The following is a 13,580-nucleotide window of genomic DNA, read 5'->3' as shown; positions in this document are numbered from 1 at the left end:
GTATGTTGTACCTATGAAGCCTAATATCTTGAGTATGCACATGGGCTTTTTAATCTTACAATTTCATACTCTCAGAGCTATTGTTTGGCCAAGGCATGATTATTTTTGCTACCTAATTATGTAAGGCAATAATTTCACATGGAAATGGTACTTAAGTAAAAGTTTCAAAAATGAAATATTATACCAGCTGAGGTTAAATATGTAATTGATTTGAGTATCTTCTATACAACCATGTTAATTGAAAGCCATATTTTAAAACTCTTATTGTTCTTAGAGTGAATTACTGGAATTTAACCAACAGCAACAGGAGGAAGCAAGAACCAAAATCCACCAAGCTGAACACAGGAGGTATAAATAGCTAATAAAATAAGCATCCTTGATGAAAACAATTACCTATAAAGTTTTCACAATGTTTTAAGAAAACACTATAGTCATATATTAAGTATGGTTTCGGAATATATATTACCTTTTTAATCTTTATGTGATTGGGGTATGGTACAGATGGGAGGATGCCAACTGCTACATACATACACATACGATATCCAGTTTTTCTGGATAGGTGGCATAAATTCACACTAGAAAATGTAATCTTGCTGTCAAACTATTTGTTTATTTAGGTTATACTTAATTTGCCTCCCATGGGACAAAGTATCTTAATACTTTGAGATGATCTTTTACTATTTGTAGACAACTTTAGAATAATTGAAATCATATAGATGGTGAGATACTCATACTTGAATACGGAAGGTCAGACAAGAACTATTTTATATTGATTAATATATTAGGAAAAATATCTTAAAATAGAACCATTAAGCAAATTTTAACATTATAGGTACTCTCTTATTCCAAATAGCAGACATTAAGAGTACCTGATAAAATATATTGATGTTGGGCCAGTGCAAATAACCTGCCATATGTATTATTATTCCAGAATTTTCCTGGGGGCACTAGGGTTATCTGAGTTTATTGCAGTGATCGTGAGGATCTCAGGAGAAGAATTTAATGTAAAGGCTTTCATGATCTAAAAGAGCAAATTCTTTTGAAATTGAGTGGCTTCGCTTATACATTTAACCTTCCTACTGTTGCTAATGTGTATTTTTTAGTTGTGGTGATTTCATTTTGCAATTGAGACTTTACAGAGTGCTAAGAAGCTCCAAATTCTGCTGGAGCTGTGAACTATAGATAGGTACTCATGTTTTTTCGATCGGATTATTCTGCTTCCATAGTCCAGCCAAAATAGTTTTAAAATATCAAGTGTGAATTTATGTGGTTTGCTCCAATTAAAAGAAAACACCAAAACTCTGATACACTAGTTAGGCTATTTTTTTTTGGGGGGGGGGAAGGATAACAGTTACTGCTCCCTATTTTTAAAAAATAAAGTAGGTTATAAAATAGTTTATTCTTTTACTGATTTTTCTCATTTTCTTTTAAAAATTCTTCCTGCTAAAAAACCTGATCATGCATTTCTTTAACATTGGTTGTTAGTAGTAGCCAGTTATTTCTCTGGATTTCTGAGGATTGATTAGATTATAAAACTTTAAGCATCTTAAAGATAGTGCGGTATGTTACATTAATAGGCCCTATTGCTAAGAAATTCATCTTCAATGGGCATGCAATGAAAATGCAAATTATTTGATTAGAGGTGGAAAGGATTAATTTCTTGTTGTAGGAAACTTGAGCCTCATTATTTAAGTTTATTTCCATAATTTTGGATACCTAAATATTGGTGGGGCTATTTATTTTCTACACCTTATTTTTTCTTTTGATTGACTCTAGTTAAATTTAGATGCAAATTTATTCTAAGAGGAAATCTCTCTGGGTAATAACCTGAGTAACCAGTTTTGAGACAACTGATCAAGTTTTTTTTTTTTTTTTTTTTTTTTTTCTTTTTTTAATTTATTCATGATAGTCATCAGAGAGAGAGAGAGAGAGAGAGAGAGAGAGAGGCAGAGACACAGGCAGAGGGAGAAGCAGGCTCCATGCACCGGGAGCCCGACGTGGGGATTCGATCCCGGGTCTCCAGGATCACGCCCTGGGCCAAAGGCAGGCGCCAAACCACTGCGCCACCCAGGGATCCCCTGATCAAGTTTTTAAACACATTTTATGTTCTCAGTTTTTGAGGAGAGTGTATTGTTCTTCAGCGTTTACAGTGAGTTTTTGCATTTTATATGAAAATATTCAGTAGTCTTTTAATGAATAAAATAGCTGTGACCATTCCTGCTGAGGGCAGCAACACTAGTTGTGTGTGTGTGTGTGTGTGTGTGTGTGTGTGTGTGTGTAGGGGCCATAAATTAGATTATCACCAGGGACATAATTTTATTAGAATTAAAAAGACAGCATGCTTTCTACTATTTAAAAGTTGACATAGCAGAAAAATCAACTCTGACTTTTATAATAAAAGCTTGTGGAATTCCTCACAAGCTTTTCAATGCATCCTGTACTGATTGAGCCTGTCTGCACCTGAACCTGACCCATGGTAACTTTCTGAGTAAGAGAAGAAAGTTGAAACCTCAGAGAGAAAAGACAAAGCATGTAGGTCAAGGGTTTGAAAAGCTCTGGGCTATGAGCTGAAACCTGGAGTTGACGGAGTTGATTTACAGAAACTTGACCTATTCTTAAATAATAGTTTTTATCCATATTAACCCTTATAAGAAAATCCAGAACAGTGGTTTGACAGTAATAAAATATATGTACTTTCTAACACTAGTAAACAAAAGCATGAACTGGCGCTTTTTCTTTTCTTTGTTTTTCTCAATTCCTATTGAAAATTCAAACTCTTTACTACCTACGATCTCTGGTTGAACCCACTCTGCTGTCCTCTTAGTAACTGATGCTCAAAAGTGAATAATACCACCTGCGTACATGACAAGCCCATCTGTCTTCACAGCGTGGGAACAAACTGACAGCAGTGGACATTGGGCTGTTTTCCAGCCTATACTCACCACCATTGGTGGTTTCATGATGTAGCTGCAGTCACAGAAGCAGGCAGATGTGGGGACCATGCACCTGGATGAATCATTTATTCACTTTTTACCTATCAGGACACACTCCATAAAGGTTTTGTTCTAGGCACTGGGAATAGGCATAAAATGGCAGAGAATATCCCTGACTCCATGGAAATTTCAATTTGGAAAAAAGAAACAAAAGTCAACAAGTCAACAACAAGAGTATTTCAGACAATGATATGTATTGTGAGGGGAGAGATTGGAGGTGATAGTTTCTCCATGAAGAGGTAACATCAAAGGACAAGAGACAGTCACATAGAGACTGAGGTTCAAAACATAAACTTAGATATCCCTTATTATTAAGGTATAGGAAAAAAATGCAAAGGTCCTAAAGTGGAAATGAGTTGGATTTTTTGAGTCTCAAGTGATTGGATTATAGATGGTAAGGAAGAGAGTAAGATGAAATGAGGTTAGTGGGAGCCAGAAAATAACAAGATTTTGTAAGCCAGTGATTTTATTCTAAGACTAATGGGAAATCATAAGAGACTCTTAACTCTAGGAAAAAACTGAGGGTTGCTAGAGGGGAGTGGGGGAGATGGGGTAACTGGGTGATGGACATTAAGGAGAACATGTGATGTCATGAGCACTTGGTGTTATATGCAACTAATGAATGGCTGAACTCTACCTTTGAAATTCATAATACATTATATGTTAATTAAATTGAATTTAAATAAAACATTTAAAAGACTAATGGGAAATCATAGGGTTTTAAGTAGAAGCAAGGCATGATCCCTTTTATAATTATATATTAATGTGGAAGTAAAAATAAGATGAGAGAAGATAGTGATTTGGACTAGAATGGTGGCCATGAAAAGAACTGGGGAAAGAATTTAGGATGTGCTTAGTGGATAGAGTCAACTCTAGACTTCTAGTGGTTTGGATGTGGGGTGGATGAGCACTGTTGAAGGAAAGCCCATCTCTGCTAAATGACAAAAAGACTAGATGAAAACACTCCCAGGTTTATGGGCAATCCAGAATACCATTGGTTGTGTGGTTAAGGAGAATCAGGGTCAGCTTTCTCTCTTTTTCCTCATGATAAGTGTAGTCTTTAATCCCCGTCACCTATTTCATCCATCCCTCCACTTACCTCCCCACTGGTAACCATCAGTTTGTTCTTTATAGGTAAGACTGTGTTTCTCAGTTTACCTCTCTCCCCCCTGCCCCCGCTCATTTGTTTTGTTTCTTAAATTCTACATATGAGTGAAATCATCTGGTATTTGTCTTTCTCTGACTGACTTGTTTCGCTTAGTGTTCTACTCTTTGGCTCCATCCACGTTGCTGCAAATGGCAAGATTCATTCTTTTTTATGGCTGGGTGATACTCCATGCACACACACACACACACACATTCCACCTTTTATTTATCCATTTATCTATTGATGGATACTTGGGCTGCTTCCATAGTTTGACTATTGTAAAAATGCTATAAAAAAACATAGAGGTGCATGTTTGAATTAGCATTTTTTGTATTCTTTGGGTAAATACCCCGGAGGGCAGTTACTGGATCGTAGGGTAGCTGTGTTTTTAAGGGTCAGCTTTTTTCTTAATATCCAGGCCTCTGGCTGAGTAAGAAACTGTTCTATCTGCATGCTGAGAGGTCTAGAAAAGATGACATAAACATCACACTCTGCAGCAAACCTGGCTGACTAGAATATGGCACTCAGGTATATTTTATGATGAAGGGAGAAAGAAACTTTCTAATCACTCAGATGTGACTACTGTCTATGGGACTAGAAGTTATTGAGAAAACAATAAGCCAGAGATCAATCTGGGTCAACATGCACTTGGCATTTTAGCTGGCACTGAACAAGCACAGACAGGCACAAAACAAACCCAGCCTCTGACTTTGCCACCCAGCAGTCCTTTTCTTCAAAGTTCCCAAATCTCCCAGTCACTGACTTATAGCCACCCACCGTGGCCACTTTCTGCCAATCTTCATGATCGAAAAGGAGGCTGGGACTGGGTCCTACCTCCCCTTCCTTCCATAAACATATACTGAGCTGTTGTTCTGCACGAGGCACTGTGTTTCTGCCAAGAAGCTTATGGTCTTAATGACACTGTTCCTCAGTAATCCGTTGACATCATAGGATACAGATCACAGTGCTGAGTCTCCAGCTTCTACGTCCCTGACTCCACTTAACCACACATAGGCAACTTGGGGCATGGTGTTGCCTTTAATTTACTTTTTAAAATTTAAAAGCTATAGTATATAACCCACAGGAATGTCCACGAAACAGATATTTAGAATGATTAATTACAGAGTGAACACCCAAGTAGCCAGCTCCAGAAATAGAATATAACCACTACCCTACAGTTAACTCTTATTCTGACCTTTACTATAATCATTTTCTTGCCTCTCCTTAAGGTTTTACCTTACACGTGTTAACCTTAATTTCTGAAATTGGTTGCTGCAGGTATGACCAAACATCAGGGAAAGATCTATTTATTATTCTTCCTTTTGAAAGTTTGAGTTTCCCTCTTTGGATGTTTCCCATTTCTTATACTCTCTTCCCATTTCCCTCTACTTTTCACTTATGGGATTTTAGCAAGACTGGCAGTGGGGGACAGGGCACATGGGAGGGACATCTCCATCGTAATGACTTGCCACAGAGCTATTTTGGGTTCCTCTTCATGTTTTAGGTCTTGCTGAAGCTTCCCTCTCCTCAGCCTCTGGAGTTCACACATGGCAAGGCTTGGGGTGGGGGGTGTGGTTGCTGGGGAACAAGGCTATTGCCAAACTAGGTAGAAGATGAAGGAATGAAGCTCTGAAGTTCAGAATTGTGCCCCCTTTGGTAGGAGTCACAACTGGCACCAGTTCCAGCAAAGGCTGTGAACAGCATGTCATATGGTTAATGTGAAAAGAAGTTTCTATAGATTACTTCTAAGCTGAGGGGGAAAGCAATCCCCAGAGCTGGTTCATGCAGCATGTTAGGTTCTCAAAAAATCTCTCAGCCCTGTAGCAAGCTTTCCACTTATACACATTTTTCATTGTTTAAAGGGTAAATAATGTTTTTCTGGACCGGCTCCAAGGCAAAAGTCAACCAGGTGGTTTGGAGCACTTTGGAGGCCACTGGAATATGAATAGTGGTAACAGCTGGGTGAGTTTTTTCTTTTTTCTTGAAAAAAAATCTTTCAAAGTTGAAGAGTAAAAACAATGAGAATTTAAAAAATATGCTGTGGCCTTCTCCCAGGGTATTATTTTTTTGGTGTGCTGTTCAGCTGTGTGATGGGCGGTCAGCCAGGGTGATTACTGTAAATTCCACAATAGCTTCTAGAGAGAGGGAGAAAGTCCTGGTTTCGGTGCTGGCCAATCACAATAAAAAATGACACCTGCCCTTTGTTCTCAGTGTGATTGCCTGGGCTATAAAGATTTTTTTTTTTATCACCCCTTGCCCAGACCTACAACAAAAACAAATGAAATTTTTTTTCAAGAAGATTTTAAGTGTAATATGGTTATAAAAATAGTAAGCATTCTCTAGCAATATATTCTTTCAGTGAAACTAGCACATCAAAGAAACCGGTATTTAATTTTTCACTACAAAATGATTTTTAGAAAACCCTACAGCAAAAGGCCCTTTTTGGAAATGAAATGTCCTTATGGATTTCTGTGAAGAAAATCTTGCAACTTGTGTTATAATATGTGCTTAATGTGTTTTGCGTGCACAATATATCTTTGAACCAGCACTGAATCTTTGGAATGTATATGATTGCAGGTTTTGCAATGTGTATAGAATCAAAACTAACTATAGTGGGTTTTATAATCTAATTGAAGCCCAAGTGCCTACGTACCTACTAAAAAATGGAGCAGATAGAAATCTTTAAACTGGTAAAATACAACAAAACAACCAAGTGCTTGCTGGAAATTCTAGAGATCACCCTTTAATAAATACCTGATGGACAAAAGATAATTTTTGAGAAGACAATCTGTTGGAAGTCTTAAGCATGTTTTCTTGAAAGGGATTTAGCAGTTAAAAATTGAATAGATTTCACAAAAATATGTATATATATAATTAATGTAGGCAAATTTGCAAGGAATCATACTGGATGTGTATCCATGATATATACTCATGTGTATCACTATGGCATTCAGAATACATTCAGAATAGGGACAACATGGAAGAGAGAGAAAAGAATCAAAACACAGTATCTTTGCATCATGAGTTACATTTTACAAATTACTGACTTATTCATAAGAATATGTGTTTTGGAGTCATGTGGAAAATGGGGCATTGTTACTTGAAGACATTACTCAAGTTCATGGAATTTATAAGTTGTGAGACATGATTGAAACTTGGATTTTGGACAGGACTTGGAAACTCTGCACATTTTCTCCTCTACTTACCAACTCTTGAAAGTTAGAAAGTACTTAGAAAATTATCTGGGATTGAGGGGAAGATGTGGGAGAGAGTAAGTGAACATCACATGGACTGCTGTTAAGGGAATGAGGATTTGGAAATCTGGTTCACCACTGACTATTGGTAGGTCTTAGGGAAGTGAGATGTATAGGCCTTATGGAAATGGGCTGTAAATCTCTGCTTAGATTCTTCATGGATAAAAAGAAAGGAACATCATTTTCCCATGATATGAGTGAGGGATATTAAAGTTTCCTTAGTAGGATAGTCTTGTCCAAGTCCAGAGTGATTATCAGCTCTTCCCTTACTGAAAGAAGCAGTGACAGAAGGGTGAGAGCTTCCTCAGGCCCCCACCTGCACCTCCCTTCAGACATCTTTACCTCTTTGTCCTAACAAAGTCTTTGCAGACTTTGTTCTAACCCTACTCCCCTCTCTCCTGAACCGTCAAATATTCATCTGAGCTAGAAAATTCCCATCAGCATATGGTAAAAATATAAATTGTATTGATATTCCTCTTCCTCTTGCTATTGTCCTGTTTCTCTGTTCCCCTTTCAAGCAAAACTTCAAGAGATATCTGTCCTTTAGCTGTCTGTAATTTCTTTCTTCTGCTTCTCATAGGCTCATTTAAATCCTGATTTAGACTTTAGCAGTCTAACCATAATGCGCTTGTCACGGTCACTAACAATAATGTCCATATTACATAGTCCAGTGGTTATTTTCAGTCTTCATTTTTTGACCTATCAAAAGTATCACTTGTCACAGTGATTCACTCCCTCCTCTCTGAAACTGTTTACTTGGCTTTGGGGCATTATACTCTCCTGGGTTTCCATCAATCTCAGTGGTTACTCCTTTTCATTCTCCTTTTGAATCCCCTGCATCTTGCTGTCTTCTCCACATTGGAGCACCTCAGAGATCCACGTAGGATCACCTCCTGAACTTTATGTTCATTTAACACCTTGGTGGCCTCATTCATTCTCATGAACTTAGATACCACTTATATGCTTAAAACGCCCACATTTCTAATTCCAGCCTTGACCTCTTCTTTGACTCCAGACTTGCATATCCATTTATCCACCCAGTATCTCTACTTGCATGTCTAATGGACATTTCAACCTTACCATGTCTAAAAGTTAACCTTGGATACCTTCTACCTGGAGTACTCCATCTGTGCTTTTTCCTTTTATATATTGATATAACCCATCTCACATCCTCACATTTGATCCGTCAGCAAATCTTCTTGACTTCTCCAAATAGGTACAAAGCAGCATCGTCTCACTACCTCCACCACTATTATCCTGCTTCCAACTTCTATTAGTGCTCGTCTAGATTCTTGAAATAGTCTCCTAGATGGTTTCCTTGCTTCTACACTTAACCACCTACAACCTATTCTCAATATGAGAGTGATCGCTTTGACTCAGAAGCCAGATCCTGTAACCTCCCTGCTTAAAATCTTCTAGTGGCCCCCATCACTCTCTAAATCACATGGATTAAAAGCCGAAATCTGTACAATAGCCTACCATGTGTTTCCTGACCTAGAGCCCACTTTATCCTTCTGGAGCTCTCCCAGCACTGCCCTTCTTCTTTATTCCTCCCAGCCACACTAGCTTTCTTGCTGCTTTTTGAAAACTTAAAGAACTGACTACTTTAACCTTATAGCCCTTGCCCAGCTGCTCCATCTATACTCATCTCTATATGGTTTATTCTCTAAGCATTTTCTTGGATTCACCTCAGTGAAGTTTCCTTTGCCATATTTAATGCTGCTATTTGTGCCTTCATCCCTGGGGTCTAGTCATCATTTTTCTGGGCTCTACTTCTTTTTCCTATGGCACTCTGCAACTTCTAACATACCTTTCTAACATTATTTGCTTTTATCTATTATTTACTGTTTACTCTTAGCCTCTTCCTGTGGTAATGTATGTTCCATGTTGCATCAGTTAGGGCCCTTGATTGTTTTGTTCACTGATATACCCCAAACATAAGACAGTGATTGGAACTTAGCACAAGCACAAGGAAACAGGTGGCTGTGATTGAGCGTTGGTGAAACAACAAAGATTTAGAACCAAATGATTTGATATACTGAATTTAAAATAGCTATATATAAGACATTTGATGGAATAAATATTGGATTTTAAACAATGAGCAAAAACAAGAGACAAAGACGACCAAGAAGATTTGAAAAAGAACAAAATAGAACTTCAAGGAATAAAGAAACATAATCTTTGGAATTAAAACACTCAATGAATTCATCACAATAAAAGGTACACAAATTAAGAACTAAATCAAAATACCATTTCCCATCTATTATTTTGGCAAAAGAACAAAAGATTGGCAATATGCTCTGTTGGCAAGGCTGTGGGGAGGGCTGTTCACACATCGTTGGTGGGAATTCAAAATGATACAAACGCTATCTAATTTGTCACTGTCTTTTCTTAAAATATAAACCAGAAAAAAAAAATAAACCAGGCTGAGATATATTGCAGAAAAGCTCTACTAAATATTAAAAAAAAAAACCCAGATAATTCTAAATGTCTAGAAATTTTTCCAGATAAATGAAAAAAGAAGATATTCTCCCAAAGGATTAAGCAAGTGAATATAACTTGAATCAAGTTCACACAAAGACTATACGAAGAAATATGTATATAGGCTCACTCATAAACAGATTCAAAAAATCACAAAATTTTGACAGATTCAATAATGAATTTCTTTAAAAAGCATAATATATCCTTATCAAATTGGATTTATCCCTGATGCGAGCTTGATTTATCACAAATGAGTAAACAAAACAAAGCAAACTGAGATGATTTACCTCATAAATTATAGGAGAAACACCATATGATCATCTCAGTAGATACAGAGAAAACATTTGATAAATTTCAATACTCATTTGTGGTAAAAGCTGCTCAGAAAGGAGAAATGGAAAGGACATTTCTTTAGCTAATAAAGGGAGCAAAAAATCTGTAATAGAAATACATCAAAAGCTTTTCTTTTAAGTCATATGCAAGGGTTGAAAGGAAAAGAAACATTTATAAATCACAGATGATACAATTATCTACTCAGAAAAATCCAAAAGAATTGATTTTATGTTATTAGAATAAGTAAGAGGACAATGTTGGTAGATATGGGATCAATATATAAAAACGTCATGTCTATACATTGCAAATAAACAGAAAATTAATAAAAAGATAAAACCAAGAAGGCAATGCAACCTTTAAAAAATATATACATTTTTAAAAAGATTTTATTTATTTATTCATGAGAGACGCAGAGAGAGAGAGAGAGAGAGAGAGAGAGACAGAGGCAGAAACACAGGCAGAGGGAGAAGCAGGCTCCATGCAGGGACCCTGATGCAGGACTCGATCCTGGAACTCCAGGATCATGCCCTGGGCCGAAAGCAGGTGCTAAACCGCTGAGCCACCCAGGGATCCCCCTCAATTTTTAAAGAAATACCTTAAGGAATAAATGTATGAAGTTATACTTTGTTAATGGATAAGGATCGGAATGACCTGTCATAATCTATAGATTTAATTAAATTCTAATCAAAGCAAAGAACCGGGAATAACCAATTCACTACTAAAAATAAAGAAGTAAGTGTGGGGACTTGAACATTTAATACAGTCTGGAATAGGCATAGGCAGACCCAGCCAACCATTTCTGGAATTCTGACATATGACAGAAGGCAAAGCACATCATTGGAGGAAAGTGTCCTCTTCAACAAATGCTATTGGGACAGCTGAGTACCTGCATGAAATCATAACCATTCAACAGGAGGTGGATTAAGGCTTGTAAGTAGAAAAGAGGACTTTTCAAATTTTAGAAGAAAATAGACTATTTATAACCTTGAACTAGGGTGGATTTTGTAAGACCCAAAGTATAAACCAAAAAGAAACAATAAATATACATTAAAATGAAACATCTGTTCATCAAAGGACACCATCCAGAAGAAAGAAGAGAAGCCATATATGAAGATTTTATCCTGAACATGTTTTGTAAATAACAAGTGGACAAAAGTTTAGTATGCATAATATATTTAGGCTGTGTCATTTATTTGGGAGTTGATAAATGACACCGGAGCTCCCCTAGGAATGAACGAGGAGAATTCACAGATGGGGCTTGGAGGAACTACTGGAATCTGTACAAAGCTGAAGAAGAAGAAAAGGAGGAAGACAGAAAATACAACAAAACAATGATGAAAGCTAAAGAGAGAAAAACTTATTTCTTGGGACATCATATAAACACTTAAGGAGTAGGCCTTTGATAAGTGTATTTTAGGTAGACAAATTAGATTGATATTTATCTTTCAGTCTTTTAAAATTTAAATCACATTAGTCTCATATTCCTTAATCTCTGTGTGTATATACATATATAAATATATAAATGCATATATAAAAATATGTATAAATATATAAATACACTTATATATTCTTTGATAATTTAAAATTATTTTTACATTAAAAAACTTTTGGTGAGGATCCTTGGGTGGCTCATCAGTGTGGTGCCTGCCTTCAGCCCAGGGCATGATCCTGGAGTCCCGGGATCGAGTCCCACATCAGGCTCCCTGCCTGGAGCCTGCTTCTCCCTCTGCCTGTGTCTCTGCTTCTCTCTCTCTCTCTGTATCTCTCATGAATAAATAAATAAAATCTTAAAAAAAAAACTTTTGGTTTTCTAGTCTCCTCTACTACTTTTCATGATATAACTCGGGTAACACTTTGAAAGAATCACTTCAATTTCTCTTTTCTCTGACACCAGTAGGTGAGACCCTTTGAAATGCTGTGGGAACCCTAAATCTGGTGTCTTCAAGGGTGGTTGTGCATTTGCCATGATCTGTGAGGCAACCTGAGATTTAAATTTCCCAGAATGTTAGAACAGCAATAGTCTGAATTCCAAGTGTAGCATTGCCCAGCATTCTGGGAGGCTTGATGGAGGCTTCTTGACCCTTTGCACAGGGTGAGGGGTGGAGGGGACTCATTTAGTCTATCTCCCTCTGGTCTATCTCCCTTCCTCGAGGGACCCCTTAGAAGTCACCTTTCTGCTGCATAATACAAGTCCATTCTAATCCATACATTTCCATTTAAATTGTTCTGCTTCACAGTGTTTGTCCTGTCCTTGCTGTAACCATGGAGGTGGGTGACAGTATTTGTGAACACTCTTATTCCTGACCCATGTTAGCCTATCTCCAAGAACACAGCTGATGAGCTGTCACTCAACAAGCCATTACTTTGTTGACAGAGACTATTTTGTGAATCCAATGCAATGGGTCTTGAAAATCAAAACGTGTCACTGGGACAAATCATTAAAAAATGGGCATTTAAGCCCAAGAGAGTAAAGAGCATTCTTTGAAGGAACTTCATTTTGTACTTAACAAAGGCTCTGAATTTTGTTTTGCTGCTTATACTAATTTTTGTTTTCTTTTTCTTCCAGGATGTGTGAGAAATATTTACTTACATCTGTCCTTTGTCAACTGACCTTGAAGGACCTCACTTGATGCTTTTCCTTAATGCTACTTTGTTTACCCTTGCTGTTTTACCTTGACTTCAAATTGCCCACCTACTCAGCTGAACAATTGAGGATGACCAGTTTTTCCCTGTCATTATTTATGGGTGTTCACAGGAGCTGCTTGCTAAGCTCATATTAAATTTCTACTACCAGTGGAATTTTACACTATTTTCCTCATTGGTTTCACATGTTATTGGAAGCATAATTACAGCAATGTTAGTATGATGAAAAAGGAGGGAATCATTTGATAGTCTCACGCTTGCAAGAGCTTTGGATGCTACATGCTTGTCTCTTTAAGCAGCTAATTCTTATGTAATTTTCAGATCAGGTTTGGGGAAGCTTTGGCATTTTTTAGATTTTAAGCTCTATGTAATCCGGGGTACAAACTTGGGCAAAAGAAAATGATAAATCTTTTATACTCTTTTAAATACATTTACAAATAAATTTTGAAATACTTCTATATAAATGCTTTGTTTTTATTTTTAATGAAAAGCTCTTGAGTTTTTCTCTTTTGATGGGTCTCAATTTTATTTTCTTCTTTATAGTCCATATACATCAAATGTAGGAATGCAATCACTATTGGATCTGCCTTTGATATTGATTTACTTACTAGTACTATGCCTCTGGTTTTTCAGAGCAGGCAGTTAATTCCCTGAAAGGCCATTGTTTACCTAAAAATCAACTAGATACAAATGTAGTTACCATGTATGGTTTGGAAACTTGTCTTTTCT

At 37.0% G+C, this 13,580-nt stretch overlaps 1 protein-coding gene across 10 annotated transcripts in view; it reads left to right on the top strand.

Moving 5' to 3' along the window:
- EPSTI1 (epithelial stromal interaction 1) overlaps positions 1-13,315 on the top strand; it is a 94,853-nt gene extending 81,538 nt beyond the window's left edge. For 9 of the 10 annotated variants that reach the window (XM_077855548.1, XM_077855543.1, XM_077855544.1 and 6 more), the window contains 3 exons: positions 275-348; positions 6,003-6,102; positions 12,775-13,315. In XM_077855548.1, the coding sequence (XP_077711674.1) occupies positions 275-348; positions 6,003-6,102; positions 12,775-12,783 (183 nt within the window). In that variant the 3' untranslated portion in view covers positions 12,784-13,315. The remainder of the gene's footprint in view (positions 1-274; positions 349-6,002; positions 6,103-12,774) is intronic. The other variant, XR_013355930.1, reaches the window with a different exon arrangement.
- The last annotated feature ends 265 nt before the right edge of the window (positions 13,316-13,580 follow it).

The sequence above is a fragment of the Canis aureus genome, chromosome 17 (assembly GCF_053574225.1).
Source record: "Canis aureus isolate CA01 chromosome 17, VMU_Caureus_v.1.0, whole genome shotgun sequence".
Lineage (NCBI taxonomy): Eukaryota > Metazoa > Chordata > Mammalia > Carnivora > Canidae > Canis > Canis aureus.
The sequence above is the reverse complement of the archived record's forward strand: the minus strand, read 5'-3'. Positions and strand labels throughout refer to the sequence as shown.